We start from the raw sequence: 27614 nt of genomic DNA on the forward strand, positions 1-27614 counted from the left end.
AGGGATGGTAAATCAAGTGGGAATTACAATATTTTAAAAGAAAAAAATAGAACAATCAAAAGAACAGTGGTCACCAATTGACTTAAATTCTGCAGGTGGCCTAGGGATCAGATTATGAAAAATGCAGTCGAATTTAGGAGCCCTTTTACTGAATAATTTGGGAACAAGCTAGCATTGTGGGTCCTATCTGGTCAGTCTTTGGCAGAACTTCGGTTAGATTATGAGTCATTTGAAATACAAGTTAAGTGTACCTCTTTGGGACATTCGTTTGAGATATCTAGGAAGGTAGTAATAATTAGGAGAGATTTGCTACTTGGTAGCTCTCTGCTCTTGGTACTAGAGAATTGAGTTACACAGTGAGTACAAATGTCAACTTGAAACTGAGGTTCTGGGTTGAATTTTTAAAGACTTAAAGTAGTGAATGATTCTGGCCTCTGTTTTGTTATTTTACAATCAAATGGGACATTCAGTATGATAATTTTTTTTTTCAAGGTCTTTTGGGAAATTTAGGGGATACCTTATTCTCTTTTTGTGAATGCCTTTCATGCTGATTGAATTTAATCTTAAATGAACAACTTAAAATTTAGCCAGTACTAGTGATAAGGACAAACTTTTTTAGTGAAGTTGGAAGTCATACTTTTTATTCAGTATCAAGCTTTTAAAGAATGTCTTTTTAAATACACTTTATGGATAATAACATTTTTGAGGTGTACAGATACATCACGTGTAACCATTTTAATCTCTAACATGGCACAAATGATTACATATCTTTTCGTTCCCACTTTCTTGCTTTTTTAAGGCCAAGTGATAGAAATGAAACTAGTCTATATTCTAAGACATTTTTGCTAAGGAATTCCCCAGTAGCATTTCTTGTATGGTTTGTCATTCTGTGTTCTGTTGGCTCAGTTCTGTTCAATCTGCTCAATCTTTTAAGTCTCTCAAGTTAATTTGTTCTTCCAGTAGAAAATAGTAAAAGAAATCTGTGTCAAATTTAACTTGACTACTAGAGCTTAGAAAAAAACCACTCTAAACTCACCCTCTACCAACTCAGCTAGACCTTTTCTGTTGTTTATTTTCCTTAATTAAAGTTCTTAAATTCAGTAATGAATTAAAGAAACTTGACTTTTTGGAATTCCTGTGCCCAGTGGATTGACTTATACTTTTGTGTTTTGTTAGCTGAAATGTGGTGATAGACTAAGAACTGGAAATTTGAATTGTTTAATGAGTTAATTTTCATTCAGGAGTAATAACTGTCCATGTTAATTTGGCCCTAATTATTAACTCCATAAGATATAGTACTGCATCTGACCTCTACCTAATTTGTCTCTATTGCTTGTATGTTTAAAAATTTCAGTGAGGATTTTATTTAGGCCTTTTCTGACTCTTACTTCTACCTTCTCTCTCTTCACCTTTCTTGACCTGTTGAAGTAGAATAACAAAAAGATGGTAAGTGAGGTTACACACATGCTCTCTGTTTGTTTTCCACTTTTGCTTGATGGGACAGTAGTTGTTGTTTTGTGTCCCTGTAGTATTGGGGAGGGGGGTAATTCCATATTTTAATTTTAAGTACTTTGATTTTAACCTTTTTCATTGCTTCAATTTGGTAGCAACTAATGAATTCCTCTACTTTCCTGATTGCATACAATGGACCAAACCAGAACTAATTACTAACATAGTTTTGAATTGTTTTCCTTGTGTTTCTTATAGATGAATGTTATAATTAAAATGGAATGTGGTGTGCGTAATATTAGAAACCAAGTAGCTTTATTTAGAATATGTGTGATCCAGAGAATTGGGGTGAAGTCGTTACCTTTGGATAAATCTATTTTATTGATCAATGTTAAATTGAACATTACCTATCATAGTCTGTATGTATTTGCATCCAGTTGGGTAGCAAATGTGTAATAAACTGAGTAAAACTTTAATATGCCAATGCCTGTAGATAGTAAAAAGGGAAGAAAAGAGATTGACTTGTTTCCTATACCATTTTTATTGATGAGCAGATTTTTACATTATCCGAGGATAAATAAGAAAAATGTGAAAGTCTTACAAGACTTTTCCATAAACAACAGATCTTCCCCCTAAATAAATACCATTGTGTGGCCCCTTTTTCTTTTGAACTAGAAGCTGGGCACATCCAAACAATTCACTCTTCTTTATATTTTTCTGTGATAGTCCTTAAGTGCTTCATTAGTAGGTATTTTCAGGTTTGTGTGTTTTTGATATTATTTGTAAGCAGTTTTGACAAAGATCAGGCATTTCTATTTATATTTTAACTAGTAACAGTATCTTTGTGGGGTTTTCTTTTGGGTAAATGAAAACATTTAAATGTGGAAATTCCTATATTTATACTAAATAAAAGATCATGCATTAGTCTTAAAATCTTAAGGAGATTAAGTGTATACTTGTAGAGAACAGTGTAGGCTTTATTAACAAACTTTTTTTATGGAATTTCCTTCTTAGGGATTTAATTATGGTTTTAAAGTGTGTTCACTCTCTTTTCCAATTTGAGGTGACATTGTTCAGAGTAATTCTTGGCAAATATAATCTACACTGCCTGCTTTTCATAAAAGATAATGCCTTTGAAACAACATCTCAGACAGTTACTGTGATTTCTCATTCTTTCAGGTAACAGGTGGTAGTTTAGGCTTAAAGTCCAGGGATGAGGTGGGTGGTCAGAATCTAAGGTTCTCAGGTATGAGGACGAGTTACATAAAGCTCTTGGCATTTGTAGTTTTTGGAAGTTGAAATGTTCTAGGGGAGATTATATGTTTTATGATTTTTTAAATTAAAATTTTAGATACAGATAAATTTTTGGATTAGGTGCTTGAGCTACTTGAGAATATTTGCACTAATTTCATAGGTTAATACCTTTTTTCCATTTTAACTGTCCCTCTTCTTTGTTCAGAGGGATAAAATATTCAATGCCAGATGTTTATTTCAGTTTATCCTTTACAGTGTGTATGCTCTAGAAGTAGGATAGATGAGGCTTTTATTTTGAATTGGTATTGGGTCAGACATGTAAATCCCTGTTCTTGCATGGAAATAAAAGTAAATATTCTGATGAAATCAGATCAGACTAAATTTGATGAACTATAGATGTGAATGTATATTCATTATGTAAGCCATCTAATTATCTAATTTATTAACTTTGTACAACACATAGAATGATACATTCTAGAGGAAAGTAAGTAACAAAATTGTGTATTATATTTGTTAATGGTTAAAAGTAATGTGTGTTCTTGTAGGTGTAGATTCCCCCAACATTTTTTAAATGTTTAGAACGTATAGCAAAGTTGAACGAATTTTACAGTGAAACCTTTATACCCATCACGTAGATTCTGACATTAATATTTACTCTATGGACATATCTCATATTTATTTATTCATCCCCCCATTAGTCTATCTCTTTTTTGATGTATTTCAGAGTATCAATGTACTTCTCCTAAAGTAATTCAACATATGCATGTCATTGACTAGAATTCACAGATGCAGATTTTTAATTTTCCATTTTCCTATCAGGTGATTTTAAACAGTTAATATTTAAGAAATTTGAGTGTTTAAGTTATGGTATATTAACTTTATAAGAAATTAGTTGCAACAGAGAAGTTTTAGTGAACATTTCTAGCATCTGCTTTAACTTTGTTTTTCCTTTTTGTTGTTGCTCTCAGTGGATTTTCCAGAAATCTTTTTTTGAGCCCTCACCCTGGTTTACCTCTGATCTTTTTTTAAATTGTTATTTTTAAAAGTTCTAAACTCATGGATATTTAAGCCTTATTTTGAGACATTTTATGTTAATTTTAATGTTTCTTTTCATTTCCTCATGTTTTAAACTTATGGTATTGTAGCAAACAGCTATTTCTGATAGCTTTTTTAAGTTGAATTTATATGTAGAAATCAGGATTATTTAATAACTTGACTAGCTGATTTTTAAAAGAAGTTTAAATTCTGTGACATCATTAGCCTTTATTATACATACACAATTTGACTTTTCAAATGTGGGTCATTTTAAGTATGCCCTCCTTGGAGACAAGACTTGTGAGTACTCTGCTTCTTGTGCGCTAGCATAGCTTTCCAGTATTACACTTTAAGGTTGGAAATGTTGCTCATGAGCTGATTTTTAAAAATTGTTTCCCTGTGTCTTAATTTTTGGTATCTCTACAAATTTCCATTGATCAACTTAATTTCAATTCTGAGGCATGTACAGGTAGAAATTTGTGAAATTTGCAAGTTATGTGGTGCATATCTGCATTATTACAATATAATAAAGAATCATTTAATTTTTAACTTCTTTCATTTGCTTTGTAGTACATTAAAATGTATCATTTACACTTACCATTTCGATATTTAGTACAAAGAACTGTGCTGCATGCATTGAGCATTTTTCTACAAGTTTTTTTTCCCTGATGTGCTATTTCACATATCACAGGCCTTATTTTTTGAACATTTGAGCAAAAGAAACAGATGAAACCTCATACAAAACCCTCCAAAATATGAAAATGTGGGGTTTATTTGTGCTAATGCTCTTCTTTTGGAAACATATGTATTAAAGGTAAGGTCCATTTATTGACTTAAACCACGTTGTACGTAAAAATTTATTATCCATGATTAAACTTTCCAAGGCATTGTTCTTGACAGAAAAGATTTTTTAAACTTGTGGAATGAGCAACTTTATCTGAAAGTGCCAGAAAAATTAAAATTAAATTATTCCCAAGTTTTCCAAAATATGGGAATGTAATTTTCTGAAGATATTTTATGCAAGAATTTGTTCTAAAGCCTTGATATTATAATTTTCTAGGATCTTATGGTCGGTGATGAGGCAAGTGAATTACGCTCAATGTTAGAAGTTAACTACCCTATGGAAAATGGCATAGTACGAAATTGGGATGACATGAAACACCTGTGGGATTATACATTTGGACCAGAGAAACTTAACATAGATACCAGAAACTGTAAAATCTTACTCACAGAACCTCCCATGAACCCAACCAAAAACAGAGAGAAGATTGTAGAGGTAAGTTTTTAAATGCGATGTGTATGAATGTGTTTCTGTGATGTGACGGTATAGCAAATGTTCTTTCTTTCATCGTTGTTGAGGATAAAGGGAATGAAAAGCATTGTTTCCCCCCAGATCCTATTTATTGAGCACCTAACTAGTCATTATTTCTAAGTAGGAAATATCAGTAAACAAAATCAAGTCCTGCTGCCAGGGAACTTATGTTCTGGCAGGTGACACCCACCCCTCCACCCTACCCCACCCCCACCACCCAAAAAGTGAGTTAATTGAATGGTTTGTTAGAAGATAATAGATACTAAAGAAGGGGGAAAGAGCAGGTTAAGGGGGGTGGGGAGGTTACATTTTTCATAGGGTGTGAGTGTAGGCTTCCCAGAGAAGGTGATGTTTAAACAAAGAAGAAGGGAATCGGCCAGGCTATGTGGGGGAAAAGCATTCCAGACAAAGGAAGTAGCTAGCCAGTGTGAAAATCTTAAAATGGGAACAAGCCTGGTGTGCTACAGAGTCAGCAAGGAAGCCAGTATGGGAGAGCAGCAAGGGATGAGGTCAGAGAAATAACAGGGCCAGATCATCTCGGGCCTCGCAGGCCCTTAAAGAGCGTTACTCTACTCTGAGTGAAATGAAGGGCCGGCACGCAGAAGGAGCGCGCTCCGGTTTCAGTGTCTGTGGCTGCTGTGTTGTGAGTAGACCATGAGGAGGCAAGGGTGGAAGAGAGGCCAGTTCGAAGACTTTCAGTTATTTAGGCAGAAGATAATGATGGTTAGGATTAGGGGTAATAGCAGCACAAATAAAGAGAAGTGGCGAGACCGTGAATCTGTTTTGAAGGTAGGGCCAAAGCATTTTCTGATGCATTAAATATGGGTAATAGAGGGGAGAGTCAGGGATGACTCCAAAGGTTTGGGCTTGGGTACCTGAAGGGTGACATTACCATCAACTGAGATGGGAATAGACTGAGATCAGTAGAGCAGGATTTGAGGGGAATGGATCAGTTCAGTTTTGGACATGGTAGGCCCTCATTAGACCTCAGTCAAAAATGTCACAGTGATAGAGGTATCTCCCACTTTTCGAAAGTTCATGTTATGCCACTTGACTTTTACCAAAGACCTATGTTAGTACCTGTTTTCACTAACTGAAAGAAGTCCGAAGAGGATTTCCACTTACATGAAAAAGGGGGAAAAGCGAAAATTGCATTCAGCATTTGTTTTGCAGAGAGCTGTTAGAGGCAGTGCGCACCCAGAGCAGCGAGAGTGGCCCCGCCAGACTCATACCCTGGAACTACACTCGGCATCAAGGGGCCGTAGCTTTGAACTGTGTGTCTGTGAGCATCTGTGCTTTATCTCGTTTTACTTTGTGCATCCCTTAACAAGATGTGTCCTAAGGTATCAGAAAAGCCTAAGAGAGGTTATTTTTGGGAATTGGGAACACTCAGTTTTCCATATAAACTAATGGTAATTGCTTCTCTGATTTACGTTTCAGCTTTACCTAGGGTTTTATAGGAATGCTCTATACTTTCGGATAGCCGGGAAACCTGTAAAAAGATCGAGTTCAGGAGAAAAGTCTAAGGCTGGAGATAGAAACTTGGGAGTCATCAGGATATAGATAATCGGTTCACCAAGGAAGTGGGAGCAGACGGTGGTGAGAAGGCTAAAGATGAGGGAGGTGGGAGTTACCAGGAGGAGACTGAAGGGCTCTGGGGGAAGCAGGTACGGAGAGCAAGCAGTCTGCATTCTTCATAGTTTAGATAAGTCACTTTTCAAGGTTGTCTTTCATTATATTTTGTTTTATATGAGATAGGAACTGCATGTCTTTGTCTTTTGTTATATTTGAGGTAAAAAAATAATTGTTTCTGTCTTAGTAGCTTTGCAGATATTACTTAATGTAAATATTCTGTTTTACTCTATGACCATATTTAGGTGTTGATGGAAATTTTGGAAGGATTTTAGAAGAGATTGTTGCTAGACAATATTTTTAAACTCTGGATTAAAACTTAAGTTTTATATTAAGTGTTCTAAAAATTTAAGATCCTGGTTTTAGTTACAAAATCCATGTAATTCCTTATGGCTTATATCATTTCCCCCCTCCTGAGCACCCCTAGAACTGTGAAAGATGGCCGTTATTATATTAGTTCATATTTTAGTTGCAATTTATTCTTTCTAAATGATTTAGAACTACTAATACTTTGTGATAGATAAGTAGTCATTTGTAATTGGTATTTATTTTTAACAGTGCCTTGTAAAATCAGAGTAAGAGGTACTTTTGCATTAAACCAAAAGGTTCCTCCTACACATGGAAACCTCTTTAGGAAAGCAGCACAATGTCAGAATGAAAACCAAGTTTCCCCTCAGGTGAAAAGTCAGGGAGCTGACGTTATACCTGGATGCCTCTTCCACTAGCTAGCTGTTTGACTAGGACATTTTTTTTTTTTTTAATCTGCTAGAGTGACAAGAATTGGTTTTACTGTGCTATAAAGTCTCACCTTCTTTTAATGCTCTTTTTTTCTTCTGGGTGCAAATTTGGCTGTGACTGATAATCCAGAAAGTTGATTTAGGACTACAAATACTTTCTAATTATCTTACAAATAAAAACAAATTCTAATGGACTTTCAAGATGACAAATGCAAATACAGCTTCACTCTTCCGTTTTCTCCCCTGTGGAGGGGGAATAAAGGATGATGGAATAGAATACTGGTTAGAATAGCTAGTTGCTTAATGAATCATCGAGCCTTACATCGGAAACCGGGGATGTACTGTATGGTGACTAACATAATATAATAAAAAATCATTTAAAAAAAAAAAGGATATCTAGTTGCTTAATTGATGAGTACTGGCTAGATTAGAATATCTGGTTAGAGGATCTAGTTGCTTAATTGATGAATATGTGTTTCAGAGTAATAACATTTAAATTCTATGTAATTCTCATTGTGGTCAGTTATAAAATTTCTAGGTATCTAGATTTACAGAGTGGTAGTCAGCCCTGCCAATCAAGGAGTGCTCACTGTAGATGACAGAAAAAGTCCTACAGGATGTTCCCAGCCCACCTGGACTACAGAGAATGAGCATGGCTGTGACCTGAGAGGGCACAAGGAGATTCCTCCCTTTAGTGTAGCTCAGCTGAGAGTGGCACCGAAGCAAGGGCTCAAGCTGGAAGGGTGGGCTTAACAGCTAGGCAGTTTCTATATCTGCCAGCATTCAGGAATTACTGCATGTATTTTTGTCTTCCTGCCCTGTGTTTTACTACTTTCTTCTCTTCTCTTCTCTTCTCTTCTCTTCTCTTCTCTTTTCTTTTTTTTAACTGTTGGAGGTAGAACTCCAGTCTTGGCCCAAGTTAGGGCGGCAGAGGGATGGGGGAGAGGGGTCAGCAGTTAAGCAATTTCTGTAGTTTGTTCTGGAATTAAAAGATACTTTCATTAGGGGACATCATTAAGAAAGGCTTGTTCAAATGCAGAAATCTTTCTTCCACTCTAATTAGCCATTAACTAAAACACTCAAAAATCTTTGCTTTGTTGCACTTAGGAAATACTCAAGGATTCAGTATGTATCCAAAAATCTGTTCCCCACATTAGAGCTCTGTGACAGCTGAGGAGAATGGAGGACCCTTTTAGGTCCCCTTTGATTCTATTTTGGCAACTAATCTACTCTGTGACCATCAGGAAAGCATAAAAATATTTACTATGTAACTTCTAAATACCAGCATTTCTTTCTTTCCTTTTGCATTTTCAGGTAATGTTTGAAACTTACCAGTTTTCTGGCGTGTATGTTGCTATCCAGGCAGTTCTGACTTTGTATGCTCAAGGTAGGTGAAACTTAACTTTTAGAATAATCAATTCAGCAGCCATTAAGTGCATTTTATGTCAGAGGAATTTGATTTTTCAATAAGTTGTAAATCCCAGAAAAGCACAGTATTTCTATATTTATTTAAATATCTTCAAATATTCAATATTTATTTAAATATCTTCAAATATTCAAATATCTTCATAATTTCTAAAATTTGTCAAATAAAATATCACATATGTTTTTTTTCCTTCATTAAGCAATGAAGGACTTAAGGTAAAAGAGAACTCAATTTTATAAAGAGTAGGAGGTTTCCTCTTTTAGGCTATTTTAAAGTAAAAGTTTCTTATGCAGTGAAGAATGAACATGAAATTTGTCTTAGAATTGTCAGATTTGGGGCACCTGGGTGGCTCAGTCGGTTAAGCATCTGTCTTTGGTCATGATCCCAAGGTCCTGGGATTGAGTCCTGCATCGGGCTCCCTGCTCAGCGGGGAGTCCGCTTCTCCCTCTGCCTACCGCTCCCCCTGCTTGTGCTCTCTCTCTCTCGCTCACTCTCTCTCAAATAAATAAAATCTTGGAAAAAAAAAAAAAGAATTGGCAGTTAAAAAACAAAACAAAACATAGAGATCCAAAAAAGTTAGTATAAAATCATGCTTGTTGTATACATAGGAGGGGAGAAGGTAGACATTTGGAAGTGCCTTCCTAACTTTTATGTTTTCTTGTGTTGCCATTAATAAGGGCCTCCCTTTCTATTGAGAATAAAAATTGGCCATGTGGGGAGAGTTCTTTATATTCTGATGTTCTTATTAAGAGAATTTATGGGGCTGTCAGATATGTGCCACACAGCCTGTTAGGCACTTGAAATATGAAGGGGCCCTCAAAGAACTTAGAGTCTAATAGGGAAAAAGATATAGAAACTGATAATTTTGACTCGGCATGGCAGAGAAGGTTTCTGAAGGAGGTGACACTTGAGCTAAGTCTTCAGCCTTAGTAGTTAGCTATGAGTATGACATAGTACTTAGAAAACTCACTTTAATACTGTGTGACCCATCTAATTCTAAACACAGATTAGTAAAAATCACCTTGTAAGAATACACATTGGCTCATTAAACTGTCTTCAGTACTACATACAGATACTTAGAAAATACTTGGGGGAATGAAATTGCCAAAGAAGCTTTTGTTCATTCACCAGGTAGAATGTACCTTGCACTGTTTAGTGCAGAGGATGTGGCGGTGAGTAAGCTGGACGTGGTCTTCTCCACCTTAAGGTGATTGCATTCTAGCTGTGAACAATTTTCCTTTGAAGAAGGAATTTAAAATCACTCGTTACTTTACAAGGAGTGTTTGCCTGCACCGATATAATTTTATTTCATTTTTAGAAAAATAAATTTTAGAAATTATTTTAGAAAATATTTTGGAAAAAATAGATACTAAAATTTTGAATCTAAGCTTTGAAACTAGTGATAATAGTTTCGTTTAGGTGGTGAGGATAGGCAGTTCTGTTGAAGTGAATTTTTGATTAAATCATATTTGAATAAAACTGACAATGGATTTTTCTAGCAGTATTCATACATTTATTTCCATCCAGTGGAAGATACCCTCTTTTAATTCCTGATATTTAGTCATTTGTTAACTGTTGAATCCTTGATTTTGAGAAATGATAGTCCAGTAATGATCAAAAGAACTGTGAGCCACAGTAACATTCTCCTTCTAAACAAGGTGGTTAGTGCTACCAGTTAAACAAAGGTAGGAGGAAGCATTTGGAGCCGTGGAAGGGTTGTGAATAAGAGAAGTGACGCGGGGAGTTAGGAAGCTATGTTTGACTGCATGCTACGAACAGGATTGAAGGAAATAACAGGAGTTAGGGAATCTGGAGGTTAGAGTTGTCAGGAAAGGTGTAAATGAAAAGATATGAACTCTATTGAACCTTAAAGAATCCACAGGAATCGAAGTGAAAAGAACGGATACTCCAGTGACAAAATGGTACGGTGCTGGAAATGAGTCAAATGTGTACAGGGAAAGGCTAGTCTGTAACCTGGTGGGAGTGGGAGAAAATAAGCTGCAGTTGGATGGGAAGGTCTGTTTGGAAAATAAAATGTAAATCCCTGCTTTCATTGATATTACTGGGAGTGTTTTTGAATTAATGATGTGGATTCCTCTTTTTTTGCAATAAAGTGTTTCTTGTTGAAAGGAATATAGCATTAAAAGGCAGTAGATGATTTTTATGAAGCTTTTTATGAAGATTTATATACACCATCAATCAAGGAAAGACATATCAGCTTCAAAAGGAGGTAGATTGAATAAATGTATCAAAGATAAATCATTATGATTAAATATTAGTAGTGCATTCAAGTTTGTATTAAGAAAGGGAGAGAGCCTATTCAGGGATGTGAAAATGATTAACGGCTAAGAAAGTTCAGACATTGCATATTATATAAGGTTAAAAAAATTTTTTGGTTAAAACATTATTAGATTATTAACTATTAGAAAATTCGAGTTAGAAAAAGTTTTTCGTTTTTCCTGAATTAACCTTAGTGCAGAAGGCAACTTTTGCAGTCATTTGTACTTTAAATAGTATCTATGGGAAAGAAGCCAGCTTCTTTGCTGTTCTTTTATTATAACGTTTAACTGACATTGTCTTTCTGGTTTCTGGTGAATAATTGAAGTGATCCTTTGCTAGCCAAGATTAATTGTTCTCAAATTTCCAGCTATCTAGTATCAATAGGAATTTTTCCAAAACACAGTTTTGAATATATTGTATGACAAAAATAATAAGTACATTATTTCAACAGGTTCACTGTCAACTAGTATAGTATTTATCTCTCACAGTGGTTTTCCTAAAAGTTACCATTCATGCTTTAGAAAAATTCACTTCAGGGGCTCCTGGGTGGCTCAGTCGTTAAGCGTCTGCCTTCGGCTCAGGGTGTGATCCCAGCGTTCTGGGATCGAGCCCCACATCAGGCTCCTCCACTGTGAGCCTGCTTCTTCCTCTCCCACTCCCCCTGCTTGTGTTCCCTCTCTCGCTGGCTGTCTCTATCTCTGTCGAATAAATAAATCTTTAAAAAAAAAAAAAAAAAGGAAGAAAAAAAAGAAATTCACTTCAAGGGAATTTAGGGATCAAGATTAAATTGGAAAGAAAAATAAAGAATTGTACTAAGCCTTAAGAACATGTTGCGTTTTTTAGTCCTAGGTCTTAGAATCTGTTTCTTCTCACATCCTGGGATATAGCACACAGTTAGACTAAAAGTCTCACAAGAGACATGTGTGAGAACACTCACTTTAGTGTCTAGATGTTAGAAGTAAACTGCAAAGTAACAAATAATAAAGAAATACTGGCTTCTAGACTGTTCTGGTTGGTGAAGTTTCTAGTTTGGCTTCTGTACTAAGTTTTGAAATTTGCTGGCTCTGATTTTTCTGATTTGGCCTTTTATTTAAAACCTCATGGTTCTCACACAGGTTTATTGACTGGAGTAGTGGTGGACTCTGGAGATGGTGTAACTCACATTTGTCCAGTGTATGAAGGCTTTTCTCTCCCTCACCTTACCAGGAGACTGGATATTGCTGGAAGGGATATTACCAGATATCTTATCAAGGTAAGCAAAAGAAGGTATCATAGAAATTAGCTTTTGTAGTTTATATTTACTAACTTAACATATTTGAATATATCCTCTCAGGATCATAGCAGATCTTCTGTACCACTAGGGCAATGGCCCATTTACCCCATTATTCATGTCAAAATCCGGGTAAGATTTATGCACATGCTCTCTATAGAGTAATGAGAATAGAAAACGTCATTATAGAATTATGTTTGCTATTCCTGAGCACTTGGCAGTGAGAAGAGACCTTAAAACTTCTTGAATAATAGAGGCAGCCTTTTCTGCCATAAAACCTTTCTTTGCGGGGCGCCTGGGTGGCTCAGTCGATTAAGCATCTGCCTTGGGCTCTGGTCAAGATCTCAGGGTTCTGGGATCAAGCCCTCCGTTAGGCTCCCCCCTCAGCAGGAAGTCTGCTTCTTCCTCTGCCCCCACTCCCCACCCCCTACCCCCCTCAACTCGTGCATGCGTGCCCTCTCTCTCTCTCTCTGTCTCTCAAATAAATCTTTTAAAAAAACAAACAGGACCCAGTTGTACCAGACTTCAATATTTAGTAGTGTCCATGGAATATATCCAGTTTTAAGTGTTTACTATATATTAAGGTTTACTTCTGACTATCATTAGTTATAATTTTCTTTAAAATGTTGCTGGAGAAAGTATATAAGGCTGTTATTTAGAGGTCTTAGAATCTGTTTTAATGTTGAAAAAAAATGTGTAGTTAATCTATTCTCTCCAGGTCAGTGGCTCTCAACCAGGGGTGATGCTGCCCTCCTCCCCCCCGGGACATTCTGCAATGTCTGGAGACATGTTCTGGTTGTTGCAGCTGTGCAGGAATGCTACTAAACATCCTACAATGAACGGGGCAGCCCCCATGACAAAGAATTGTTAAGGCCCACAATATCATTGGTGCTACTGTTGAGAAACTATTCTAGGGTGATGTCTGTGCAGCAAAATGGGTTGTATAAGTCTATCTTGACATCGGCTTCCTTTCGTCTCATTTAGAGTAATAATGAGATCAAGCTAATGAGAACTATAATACTCTCATTCCAGGCCAGAATTCTCTCTGAGGAATGTCCGAGGGTTTTCTCACAAAGATTAGGGGATTAATTTTTAAGGTTTTTATGTAAAAAGTCCAGTTTGTTCATGATGCATATTATGGGGTTTTTTTTTCCTGTTAACTTGAATTCTCTTCATTTGAATTTTTTTCTGTTAACTTGAGTTCTCATCATTTATTTGACTGACAGTTGCTCTTGCCCATCTACTATGTGTCAGACATAATACTAGAAGTTAGGGATAAGGGGTGCCTGGGTGGCTCAGTCGTTAAGCGTCTGCCTTCGGCTCAGGGCGTGATCCTGGAGTCCTGGGATCGAGCCCCACATCAGACTCCTCTGCTGGGAGCCTGCTTCTTCCTCTCCCACTTCCCCTGCCTGTGTTCCCTCTTTCACTGGCTGTCTCTCTCTCTCTGTGTCAAATAAATAAATAAATAAATAAAATCTTTAAAAAAAAAAAAAAAGAAGAAGTTAGGGATAAAACTTTGTAAGACCTGGGGATATTTCATGAATATGGCATTGACTGAGCAAATGGCAGATTGTAGGAGTCCAGTACTAAAATATTATTTATCAAAATATTTATTTTGATTATTTATCAAAACTGCCTAAACATTAGCGAACTAATTTTTTAAAACTAGCTTGGTTTTTTAAGCTTGTTTTGCCCATTTATTATTCATAAACTCTTAATTCGTTCACTCTCTATGAAACTGAAATATAAATCCATAATTATGCAAAGTACTATTCCCATATCTGAAATATCCAGTAAGACCTAAGGATCCACTGTCCATTTCGTTTGTTATCGACGTGAGCTATTTAGTGAACAATGATAGTTTGCCAGAGTTGAACTCATTCAGATTAATTGTGAATTTACTGCTGTTTTTTTGTACCAGCTGCTGCTTTTGCGAGGATATGCCTTCAACCATTCTGCTGACTTTGAAACAGTTCGCATGATTAAAGAAAAATTGTGCTATGTGGGGTATAATATTGAGCAAGAGCAGAAGCTGGCCTTAGAAACCACAGTATTAGTTGAATCTTACACAGTAAGTATTTCCAGTATTTAATATAACGTGGCTTTCAAGTGGAGCGCCATGATTATTGGTGTGTGCTTCAGTAGTTTTTCTTAGAATCAGTATTTTTGTTTTGAGTTGTTAGAGTTTGTGTATGTGTGACCTTTAATGTCTTTCTACAATAAGATTCTTTGATTTAGTTATTTTAGGACCCCACATAATGTGAAATAAGGCAAGAATCATAAATTGCTCTTCTACCTTAGGATATAATTAGATAAGAGATGTTATTTTGAGATTCTGATATCTGAAATAGCATTTTCAACATGTGTTTTACAGAATGTTATTTCCCTGAGATGTTATTAAGTAATTTCACAAAAATTAAAGTGGAGTTTACACCATCCAGTAAGTTTGGGAGTCAGTTTCACTTTACTTTCAGAACTTCTCAGAACCTTTGATGTGCTAATATGTATATGCCTGTGAGAATATGGTAAACTGCCTGTTTCTCAACCTCATTAGACTGCAGGTGTCCAGCATTTCATGAGACTCATGTTCTACGGAGCACACTTTGGCAGTGCTCCTCCTGTGGTATTCCTCCAATAATTCAATAGGTGGCAGTCTTTTCCTGACTTTGTATTTCCTTAATGAGACGTTCAAAACAAACGTTAACTTGAAAGTGTAACTAGTAAGGCTGAGAACCCAGTTATAGGTTACACCAGGAGAGTTGATTCTACTTGAATTTTTAACGTATTGTTATCTTAAGTCTGTTATATTCATCTGGGTATAAAGTACTTCCATATCTCATCTTTGATCTAGTCATTACTAAAATGAAATCAAGTAATAGGCAATAAAAGCAAGTATTCTTAAACCATTTGATTCATGTAAGCTCTACATATCACAAATATGTATGAAATAGTCATTTAAAAATTAACTGTTAATTTTTATAGATTATATTGTTTTATTTTTAAGCAGTACTGATCCAAATAGTCTCCGGATTTGCCCAGGGGATTCTTTTCTGAAGCTTTTTTCACAGTTCCTTCTAGATTTATAATTTTTCATCCACTTGACTTATTTGTAAGAAAATGGCATGAGACAAAAGATGAGGGAACTAAGAAACGTAAGAAATGTTTTATTTAATTCCTCCTCTCCTTTCTCAAAGAATTTGAGGTGGCTTACAAAAATATATATAGTTGACCCTTGGGGCGCTGACCCCCTATACAGTGTATAACTTTTGACTCCCTCAAAACTTAACTACTAATAGCCTACCTTTATTGCCTTGCCAATAACATAAACAGTTAACTAACACATATTTTGTATGTTATATGTATTTTATACCATGTTCTTACAATAAAGTAGGGTAGGAAGAAAAGAAAATGTTACTAAGAAAATCATAAGAAAGAGAAAATACATTTACAGTACTCTACTGTATTTGTCAAAAAAAATCCATGTGTCAGTGGACCCGTGCAGTTCAAACCCACATTGTTACAGCGTCAGCTGCACAACAAATAAAAAACAGCAGGCTGATGAAACTGATGAGTAAATGAAGAGGGATAAGGGCTGACAAGGGATAGGATAAGATTTGGCGCAAAAAAAAAAAGAGAATCCTACAGTCTTAACAGATAGGGTCTAGAGGTGGGTAGCTTCTAGGCCGGGTGGCCCCATGCTGACCAGCAGCCAGAGTATGGAAAGAAAACCACACCATCAGAGAGGCTAAGTATGAGCTACAGAGGTTTTGCCAATAACTGTACTGTGTAAAGTTTTTCCAGATATCTTGGGTGATTTCATGTGGTTTCTAAACTCACCTGATGGGTTTTTATTTTTTTAAGGGTAAATGTTTGAATCAGCATCCTTGGGGTTTTTTTTGTTTTTTGGGTGTTTTTTGTTTTTTGTTTTTAACTTGATACAATTTATTAAAAGACAGTTGTGGAGGTTTTGAAGGATGTGATTGCTTTGCATGGATCTGTAAACATGGAGAAAATGTTTTTTAAAAAAAACTTGCTTTGTGGTACTTTGTGATACTGGAAAGTCATTTTTAGAATCCAAATACAATTACAGTAATCATATTGTTACAGATATACTGTTAGAAATGTTAATGTACAACTAATTCTGGTATCTCCTATGGAAATGGGTCAAATGCCAGCATACATAGTCATGCTTATAATTTAGGTCAATCCAATGAGTTGTGAGGTGGTTTTAAGAAAGGGAGGGGCGCCTGGGTGGCTCAGTCGGTTAAGTGTCTGCCTTCAGCTCAGCTCATGATCTCGGTCATGGAATCAAGCTCCACATTGGGCTCCCCACTCACTGGGGAGTCTACTTCTCCCTCTCCCTCTGCCCCTCCCCCTGCTTGTGCACTCACACTCTCTCTCTCTCTCAAATAAATAAAATCTTTAAAAAAAAAAAAAAGTTTTTTGGGGGGTGCCTAGCTGGCTTAGTCAGTGGAGCATCTGACTCTTAATCTCAGGGTCAGGAGTTCAAACCCCACATTAAGCATAGAGCCTAGTTCAAAAAAATAAAGATTAAATAAATAAATAGGGATTTTACTTAACGTTTCTCATTTAATTAAGTATAAACATGATGTGACTTAAGAGTTTTCTGTACCATGGTCATGTTGTAATGATATCTGACCTGTTGTTTAAATCTTAATCTGCTTCAGGGGCGCCTGAGTGGCTCAGTAGGTTAAGTGACCCTCTCTTGACTTCAGCTCAGGTCTCATGCCTGTGAGATTGAGCTGTGCCTGAAGCCCTGTGTTGGGTTGTGTGCTGGGCGTGGAGCCTGGTCAAGATTCTCTCCCTCTCCCTCTGCCTGCCCCCCTACCCATGCGTGCATGTGCGCACGTGTTCTTTCTCTCTCTTAAAACAAATCTTATTTGCTTAAGTTAAAATTGTATTTATCCATTATTTAAAATTTAATAGGGTCTAGAGGGAAGTCTGGCTGGCTCAGTCGGTAGAGTATGTGATTCTTGCTCTTGGGGTTGTGAGTTTGAGCCCCATTTTGGGTGTAGAGATTACTTAAAATCTTTAAAAAAAAAAAAACTTTAATAGGGTCTAGTAAGTAGGATACAGTAGAACTGCTTAATAAAAAGTAGTCTTAAAAAAAGTAGTCTAGATCAAGTTTTCCTAAACTTTTTGATCATAAAACATTTTTCAGATTAAATTATTTGACAGAAGTTTTACACGTGGTATAAAGTATTTTGATGGCAAAATAGTAAAGTTTCACAGTGTAATTACTTGGTAAAAGAAGTTATTTAAAAATTTTAACTGAATGTGCCTGTGCCGCACGGTAAAAATATCCGTGAACTAGATCACAGCTGTGTTAAGCAGAGGAGCAGCCTTGACAGCAGCAGGAATCCAGATGCGCTGGTTCGTTAATGCTTAGCTGCGCGCAGCAGTGGAACGTAACGCACTCACGCGTTGGTGACTTTTCCGAGAAATTCCTGATGTGTTGGAGCGGGGCATGATGGCATGTTCTGCATTTAAAAACAAAACTGCATGATAGTAACAACTGTCTAAACGTGTTTTATTTTACCTTTTTTCTTTTTCAAAAATTTATTTTAGGAGAAGCGTGTTGCTGATAATGATTTTGGTTATTGAACAGATGTGTTTAAAGTACTAGTGTTCTAGAGAACACTGGGAAATTTTTTAATGTTTTGCTGACTAATACCTGGTTATTCTTGGTTTCTAGCTCCCAGATGGCCGCATTATCAAAGTTGGGGGAGAGAGATTTGAAGCACCAGAAGCTTTATTTCAGCCTCACTTGATCAATGTTGAGGGAGTAGGTGTTGCTGAATTGCTTTTTAACACAATCCAGGCAGCTGACATTGATACCAGGTACATCATAAATGATGGTTTCGAAGTTATTTATCAATAGGTGGCATATGGATAGTTAAAACGACCAAGTTGTCTATTACCGCACTCACGTTTGTGAACAGATAAGTCAAAAGAATTTGTTGAGGGTGGCACTGGCTGTTGAATATATATCGTTGTGTCTCAGAAACCACCTTCAGCTTCTTTAATAATTCAAAACGTAAGGAGAATTTTCATGAATAAAATACAGAGAACTCATGTATGTTCTTTAACCTGTTTCACATTCGACTCAGTTTAACGTTCTGCATGTTTATTCTGTCATCCTCCCTTTTTTTTTTTCTTGAGCCATTGGAGGGTCAGAAGTCCTCTTTACTCCTTAAAATTTGCTTTGTATTTCCTGAGAACAGCGCCGCAGTGCCGTTATTGAGCTCAGGAGATAGATTACTGGTCTTCTGTTACCTGCCATCCATTTTTCGATTTCATGTGCTGTCCCAGTCATGTCCTTTATACAGTTTTTCTTTTCCCCAGGAGATGATGAAGTCCAGGATCACACAGTCTATGCAGTTGTCATGTCTCAGTTGGCTTTTATCTGTTACAATTCTTTAGTCTTTTGTGACAGTGACATCTTTTTCGAGTATAAGCCAGTTATTTTAGGGAATTTTTCTCAACTTGAGTTTGAATGTTTTCTCATGATTAGATTCAGGTTACGCATTTGGGGCTGGAATACTACTTAGTGATTATCCCTCTGAGGGTGTCCCGTCCAGAGATGAGATCTGTTTGTTCCTTGTTGGTGATGTTAGGATTAAGCTCTTAATGAAGTTTCCTGTTTAGTTTTTGTATTTTTCCTTTCTTAGTTTATAAGCAATTTGTGGGAAAGTACTTTGAGACTGTGTTGCTCTCCTGTTCCTCATTAAACTCTGCCCCCACCCCTTTTAGTATCTATTGATAATTCTTGCCTAAATCCATTTTTACTGTGGCTACAAAAAGGTGATTTTCTAATTCTGTCACTCCTTCTATATTTATTAATTGGCATTCCATCATACGGAAGTGCTTTTCCTTGTTTTTGTTTGTTTTCAGTGTGGACTCTTGATTTTGTCTAGTGATTATAATTTATTACTGTCTTTACTTATTTTGATGCTCAGATTGTTCCTGATTTGGCCAGTGAGAGCCCCTTCAAACACACCTCTGTGTCCCTTGACATGCTATTACCTCTTTGAGCACATTCTGTTTTGTGGCATAGGATAGTCCTGGCTTATCTTTAATTTGGTAGGTAAAACATTACCATTTAGTCAAAACATTACCATATACAAAGCATACTTTGGAGTATTAGTCTCCCAGCCCCTTGTTCTCCACCCTGGTCCTCCTCCCTCTTGTAGGTAAATGATCTCATTAGTTTCAGGTTTATCCTCTGTGTTTCTTACTTGTTCTTACACAAAAGGTAGCTCAGTATAAATGCTTTTTGCACTTCTTTCACTTAATATATCCTAAACAATCCTGTACCATTTCCTAGGGATTGTCCTCCTTTTTTCCAGGGTATACATATCGTGGTTTATTCAGTGAATCTTGGTTATTTAGGTAGATGCCAATATTTTTTCAGACAAATAATGCTGCAATTAATAACCTTGTGCACGCCATATTTTTGTACTGTTGGGCATGTATATTTTGAAAAAAATTTGTAGAGGGAATTGTTGGGTCAAAGGGTAAATAAATGCATGTAGTTTTGTTACTGCTCAGTTCCCCTCTGTGGAGGTTGGGACCTTCTTCCCACCAGTAATAGTTGAGGGCACCTGTGTCCCCACAGCTTGGTCACAGTTTGGCCATTTTTAACTTTTATGCCAGCCTGGTGAGTGAAACGCTAATCAATGTAGTTTTAATTTGTATTTTACTTAAGAGTGGGGCGCCTGGGTGGCTCAGTTGTTAAGCGTCTGCCTTCGGCTCAGGGCATGATCCCAGCGTTCTGGGATCGAGCCCCACATTGGGCTCCTCCGTGGGGAGCCTGCTTCTTCCTCTCCCACTCCCCCTGCTTGTGTTCCCTCTCTCACTGGCTGTCTTTCTCTCAAATAAATAAAATCTTAAAAAAGTGAAGTTGAACATATTTTTCTATATTTAGGGCTATTTTATCTTTTTCTAGTGAATTATTTGCTCATGGCTTTTGCTTGTTCTGTAAATTTTTGTGATTTTCCCCCTCAGTTTTTTAAAAGTTCTTTTTGTATTATAGCTCTGTGATATCTGTTGCAGATACTTCTCCTGATTTTCCATTTGTGTCTTGCTTATGGTGTTCTTTGGCTATATAAAAATTTGTATTTATGTAGTTAATAAGTAAGTTTATAACCTTTTATTGCATCTGGAGTTTGAGTCATAGTTGAAAAGCCCTCCTGTACACCCAGGTTATTGAGGAATTCACTCAGAAGCATTTTGTAAAAAGCAAGTGTTGGCTTACTTGTCTGTTTAACCCTGAATTAAATAACCACCAAACTAATTTTTGTGGGATGGCTGAGGAGCAGGATAATAATGGAAAGTAATAAAAATAGCAGTTGGCTTATAACAAGCTATAAACTTAATGTGAGATGATCAAAATCTAAACGTCTCATAGTAGGGAGTAAATTCTCATAGTAGGGATTAGGTAGATGCTTTCCTCCCTTGATTTAATGATCATTAATAGTAAAATTGCATTTAAAAGTGTATGCCTGTTGGTGGTGATTCAAGTTTTGGCATTCCCGAAGCATTGGAGGCCAGTTCAGTGCCCTTACGACAGAGCTAGCATTGGGAAGTAGCACAACTCTACTCGGTGTGTGCTGCATGTTGAAAGTGTGCATGTAAATGCTAGTGGGTACGTACCACGTGTAGCCATGTCTCACCTGCATATGCTACACTCAGGTGCATACTTCTGCAGGTAGATATAAAAACTCCGCTCTTTTATAAGCTGGGATTATAGCCAGAGCCGTTGGAAGCCAGTTTGAATGAGGCCAAAATAGATGTGACTCAGCTCCTGGGCTTTACTAGGAGAGTTCCTCAGACCCCTCGCGTAGTTATATTACTTTCACTACATATGCAGTTATTGTAGATTTGATTATCTGGTATCATAACCGGTAGCGTATTTAAGGAAGAAAGAAAGGACTGCTATAATGAGGAAACACGTCAGTCTCACCCAAAATAACAGCAGCTAGTCCCAAGGCAAAGGAGCAAAAGGGAAAACTACAAAAGGCAAATGGAAAAATTGAAAAGCAAGAACTGAAATCATAGTAGAAAATGGTTAAATTATAGTAAACTCCAGGGAAGCACTGTAATGATACAGTCCAAATGGTGGGAGTTTGTAATGTAAATGTCATTATTAAAATGCTCAATTACAGGGTCTCCTTGGTGGCTCAGTCAGTTGGGCATCTGACTCCTGATTTCGGCTCAAGTCGTGATCTCAGGGTCATGAGACTGAGCCCCTTGTCCGGCTCCGAGCTCAGTGCAGAGTCTGCTTGTCTCTTTCCTTCTGCCCTCGCCCCCGCCCCCCGCTCTCTCTCTCTCAATAAAAAAATAAAATCTTTTTTTAAAAAGGCTCAATTATATTTGCAAGAGAGCATGTCATGTGCTTTAGAAGTATTCTCATTAAAATTATAATAAGTATTTTACACGTAGAGAGGGTTTGTATCTAATGAGAGCATTAATAACAACATTCAGCCCTACAATTTCCATGTTGAATTTTATTTAATTCTCGCAGCAATCCTTTGAGGCTGACAGATATAAAAGGAACTCTGAAAGACTGTCTTTCTCATCTGAAACCCCAAATGAATACCTTTTGTGTCCTTCTAGATCTGAATTCTATAAGCACATCGTGCTTTCTGGAGGATCTACTATGTACCCTGGGCTGCCATCACGACTGGAACGAGAACTTAAGCAGCTTTACTTAGAACGAGTTTTAAAGGGAGATGTGGAAAAACTTTCTGTAAGTATCAATCAATAATCTAACTCTTAACATGCTTTTAAAACCCTGCAAAGGAGGTTGTGAATCTTGACAACCACCAGAGGGAGCAAGAAGTCTTCCTAAACATGAAGTCACATGCAGCCTTGAAGAGCTAGGGAGAAGTCAATGGTTCGAGGTATGAAGAAGTAAATGGCTCTGTTTCAGAAAGGTTGTGCTGCCTGGTCACCTCTGTATTCAGTGGCTGGAAGCAATGAGGTCCAGGGCCAAATGTTCTAGTTCTTCTGTAACAGACAGCCTGGAGTAGAGGTGCTTCTAAGGGCACGGGAAGGACCTGCCATCCAGTATTCCCTCCCCACCACCCTTTTCTGTGGGGCATACGTTTGCAGGCCTCCAGTGGATGCTTAAAACTGCAGATAATGCTGAATCCTATGTATACTATGTTTTTCCTATACAAGAACACGTATGATAAAGTTTAATTTATAAACTAGGCACAGTAAGAGATTAACAGCAACAATAAAATAGGACAGTTATAACAATGTACTGGAATAAAAGTTCTACGAATGTGGTCTCTCTTAAAATATCTTATTGTACTGTACTCTGGTGATGATGTGAGGCTAGAATGCCTACGTGATGAGATGAAGTGACGTGAGTTATGCAGGCCGTGTGATGTAGGGATTGTCAGGAGGAGGATCGTCTGCTCCCAGACCATGGTAACTGAAACCACAGAAAGCAAAACCACGGATAAAAGGGGGGACTGCTGTGCTATGGAACAAGAAATGCCTCTTTGGGGTTTTTGGGTTCTTTTTAACTTACATTTTGGATATGTAACCAGCCTTCATTGCTACTCTTGGACTGTCTCATATTTCTGATTCTAGGTTATTTTTCTGGCTGTTTCTTGCGTATGTCTTATTTCCGTAATCAAATTGTAAAACATTATCAAATATTTTGCATCCCCATCAGCTATCCTAGCTCTTGAAACAGACTTTAATTGGTGGTTGTCTATGTGTAGAATAGAAAGTAATTTATAAACTAGTATGTAATAGTTCATGGTTATTCAGCATTGATTTTTTTTTTTTTTTTTTTTTTTTTTTTACCAACACTGGAGTGTGCGAAGTACACTATATATACTATGCAGTCAGCCAGGAGTCATTTAATTTGAGTTACTCTCTGAGCTTTGTCCCAACAACTTTGATTGGCTGTTGTAGATAATGAGATTACAGAGGACTATATATATCAGAGATACTAACGTCACATCTTTCATCTGTGAATAAATTGTGAAAATTAAATTGAGTATGGACTCACATACATTAAATAAATTAAAAGACTCAAAAGGAGCCATGTTGTCTAAGTACTTTGCTTATTTGATTTTTTTGAGTTATACATATAATTTAAAATTAGTCTCCGTATTTCCTTATTCAGCAAATATTTCTTGACCTGCTTCTGGGTGCCAAACCCTTGTCTAGGTGCTAGAACAAACAAAATAGTAGTAAATAAAAACCAAGTCCCCACTTTTATTCTATGAATATGTCAGTAGTTAAGTGCTATGAAGAAGAGTGAAGGTGAGGGGCTAGAAGTGGCAGTGACTGGGGACATGGCCTGCTCCTTCATGTAGTCACGGAAGGGCTCTGAGGAGATCACTTCTCAGTAGACGCCTGAGCAGAGTGAGCGGGTGGGCCACGTAGCCATCTGTGGGAAGAATCTTCCAGGCAGGAAACGCAAGTACAAAAGCCCTGGGTTGGGGCACCTGGGTGGCTCAGTCAGTTAAGTTTCTGCCCTTCTGCCTTCGGCTCAGGTCATGGTCCTGGGGTCCTGGGATTGAGCCCCTCGCTGGGCTCCCCACTCAGTGGGGAGTCTCCTTCTCCCTCTCCCTCTGCTCCTGTGCACACTCCCCCCCCCCTTTGTCAAATAAATAAATAAAATCCTTAAAAAAAAAAAAAAGGCAGCCCTGGGTTGTTGGGAGTGTGCAGGTGTGGCTGGAGCAGAGTGAGTAAAGGGGAGGCCTCGGTGGTGAGGTCAGGAAGGTGGTTGGATGCAGGTCTTGCCACAGCAAAGGGTTTAGCTTTATTCCTAGTGAAATCGAAAGCCTTGGGAGGGTTTTGAGCAGAGAAGTGATAGGATCTGACTTGTGTTTAAGAGATCCCTAAGTCTGGGGTGGTGAATAGAATTGTTGGGGGAGGGAGGAAGAAAGAAGGTTGTAGAAGGATGCGGTAGCAGGCTCGGAGGGAGTGAGGAGATGGTGAAGGTTTATGAGATGGAAGAGGTATGAAATGGTGGTTTTGAAGAGTAGAAGAGAGAAGACACGTGCCATGGGCTTGCCGAGCTACACTGAGGGGCTCAAGGGAAGAAAGTGATGCAGTTAAACCAAGACCTGTCGTGTTCAGTTGCTTGAGGGCAGCTGCCAAGTAGAGAGTTGGTTCCCCAAGTCGGTGTTGTGCCACATGAGTGTGAGAGGGAGAGAAGGACGACATCACTACAGATGACACCAGGAAGTGTTGGGGAGATCACACACGTGCAGAGTAAGAGCCGGGACGGGAAGGAATAATCTGGGGTTCCTGTAGGTGACTTGGCAAAGAGGAGCAGTGGATGGAAGGGTCTGATAGAATGAGTTTCAATTGGGAGTTGTAGGGAGGCGGGAGGGAGAAGCAGCACTGGAGAGCAAGAGTTGGTAGTTAGCAAACCAGGTGGCGTGAGAGGAACAGCAGCCAGCTGAGAGCTGCAGGGGCAGCGGTTCTTCAGGGGCTGGCCAGGTTTCCCTAAGGTTGCTCCAAGCCAGGGCAGCCAGACTCTGGGCCTGTATCTTATCGGCTGTCTTGGTAAATAAAGTTTTATTGGAACAAAGCCAGGCCCATTTTTTTTTATATAAGTAAACTGGTGTTTATATCTGATCCTGCAGTTCAGTTATGTGACGTGAAGACAATCTAAAATGAATAGTTACTTTGAGTCTTGTATGATTTGTGACACAGTAAATTGAACTATGACATTTTAAGGTTTTTCTTTCAGGTGTGGACTGATGACACAGATTGAGGTGTGTGTCTTTTATTAGACAATAGTGGCTACAGAGTATAAACTTATCCCACTTGTCTTTAATTTTGGTTACTGTGTTCATTTTTTCCAGCATCCCCATGGTTTATTTGACCATGTTATAAGAAAAGAATTTCAGTCTTACTCTTACATGGGACTGCAATCATAGAGGCGTTAGACCCTGAAGAAACCAAAGAAGTCCTCTTACCCAAACTCTTGACTTGACATCTGGCTAAGTGATTTGCTCATGTGGTCATCCCCAGTCATGGGAAAATCTGCCACAATCAGGACTCTGGTACTTGGGCTCTCAGTAGGCTGATCGTGGAATTTATTGTTCAGATCAAGACAATTTTGAGAGTGAGAAGGGGTGTTCATAATGATGGAGCAACAGGTGTAAATCAGGACGGTTCTAAGCACACGGGGATGGATGTATGATCTCTCTGTGAGCTTTGGCAAATTAAAAAAATGTCTCTACTTCAGATACCAAATCATGATATCCTACTTACGTCACAGGAGTTGCGAGAATTCAACAGGAGAATATATGAAGAAGTCATTTTCATAAAGCAGAAGCCTGGTGATGCGCTTGTGACAGCTTACGATCTTGTCTTTCTCTTTTAGAAATTTAAGATCCGCATCGAAGACCCACCGCGCAGAAAGCATATGGTGTTCCTGGGTGGCGCCGTTCTTGCAGACATCATGAAAGACAAAGACAACTTCTGGATGACCCGACAAGAATACCAAGAGAAGGGTGTTCGTGTGCTGGAGAAACTTGGCGTGACTGTTCGATAAACTAACTCCAGAGCTTGTCCGCATCACACCCCTAGTGCTTTCTTTTCTCCTTTATTGCCAATCCCTGAACTCATTCAACTCCGGGACGTGGAAGAGTCCTCTCTGTGCCCTTTGACTGGAAAGGTCAGGTTTTATTCTGGTGTCTCGGGGAAGCTTTGTTAAATTTTTGTTAATGTGGGTAAATCTGTTTAATTCAACCACTTCCCTGCAAACACGATGAGAGGGCAAAGGGTCCGTCTGCTGCTTTGTTTCTTCTAAGTAGGCATTTAGATCATTCCTGTCGGCTTCCTAGTTTCACTTTACTGCTCTAACGCTGCTAGTTTTAGTCCTTGGCACACTCGGGGTACGCCTTTATTAGCATATGAAAAACCTTTACCGGAGCTTTTACATATTACTGGGGTGGGGGTGGTAAGGGACGGGCGGGCAGCTGCTGACCCCTTGACAGCATTTCCTCTGGTGTGGTGCTTTCAACAGTTACTGCACAGTTGAAGTACCTTAAAGCTTCTGGAATTAACATTTTAGGGGAACGTTAGGCTCAGAATTAAAGTGTTTTGGGTGGGTTTTTGCGTGGGGGCAGGGAGTGGTCTTTTGATTTTAACTTTTTGATTTTTGAGCTCTTCTGCTCTGAGGTATGTAAGATGAAATTTATTTACAGTACTTTGATTTGGCAGGTTTTCTTCTACTTTCAATCTGCCTGGAACTGCTTCCATGATATAAAAAGCAAGTGTAATATTCCATTACCATGTGGCTTAGGGATTTATTTGTTTTGTTTTGTTTTTAAATCAACCATGATAGGTGGGAGTAGACTCCCTAGAATCTATCAGTGGAAAATTATTAATTTTAAAATGCTTTTGGAAATTCAGATTACAGATGAAAAAAGTGCTTAAGAGTGCTTCTTTTTATACCAGAAGCATTAAGGTAATCCAGTGCCAAGTACCATTCTTGCAGTTTCTCTTTTATATAACTGACCAGGGCTTCTTTAATAAAAATAGGTAGATACAGATGAATAATTACTGGCAGTAGGTTATATTGTTGGGTTAAAAATAACATTGAAATATGGGACTTGTTGCCAGTTGGTTAATTTTCATTAGTTTCTTTTTTATTATTTTAATTTGAAACCTGAAGTGGAATAAAATTTGGCTACTTAAAATGTTGGCAAAAAAAAAAAATCAAGATTTAAATTTGTATTTGTACTGAAAAAGTAATCATAACTAGTAAGCCTCAGTCATTTTATGCTTGAAAGAAGAGTTGTTGATATTTTGTAAATGTTAGCAGACTTTCCCGTCTGTCAGAAAATCATATTTATGATTCCCATCGGTATTGCTGTGTGTCTGAAAAAATATCAAATAGTACTCAGACTTGAATTCTTTCTAAATTTGAAAAATAAAGTAATAAATTGTATCACGCTAAGTATAAAATGCAGATTCTGGGAAAAAATGTTTTCCTTCATTTCAAAATATTCTTTACTAATAATGGCTTTAAACAAAGAAGCTTAACTTTTAGGTAACTGAAATTGGACATATTACTGGCTTTAGAAAGAGTCTCTTTTCTGTGAGCAAACTTAAAAATCAATTTATATGATTATGCAGCTTCTGTTAATGTTAAGTATTTTTTGTCTGTTTTACCTCAATTTGAAACAAGTAAAAGAAGTTTGCCTG

General features: G+C 37.6%; 1 protein-coding gene across 1 annotated transcript in view; it reads left to right on the top strand.

Moving 5' to 3' along the window:
* ACTR2 (actin related protein 2) overlaps nucleotides 1-27374 on the top strand; it is a 34916-nt gene extending 7542 nt beyond the window's left edge. The window contains exons 3-9 of the mRNA XM_026484469.4: nucleotides 4799-5014; nucleotides 8734-8806; nucleotides 12241-12377; nucleotides 14317-14466; nucleotides 18112-18257; nucleotides 22035-22167; nucleotides 25786-27374. Coding sequence (XP_026340254.1) covers nucleotides 4799-5014; nucleotides 8734-8806; nucleotides 12241-12377; nucleotides 14317-14466; nucleotides 18112-18257; nucleotides 22035-22167; nucleotides 25786-25956 — 1026 coding nt within the window. The 3' untranslated portion in view covers nucleotides 25957-27374. The remainder of the gene's footprint in view (nucleotides 1-4798; nucleotides 5015-8733; nucleotides 8807-12240; nucleotides 12378-14316; nucleotides 14467-18111; nucleotides 18258-22034; nucleotides 22168-25785) is intronic.
* Nucleotides 27375-27614: the final 240 nt, after the last annotated feature.

This window comes from Ursus arctos, unplaced genomic scaffold (genome assembly GCF_023065955.2).
Source record: "Ursus arctos isolate Adak ecotype North America unplaced genomic scaffold, UrsArc2.0 scaffold_8, whole genome shotgun sequence".
Taxonomy (NCBI): Eukaryota; Metazoa; Chordata; class Mammalia; order Carnivora; family Ursidae; genus Ursus; species Ursus arctos.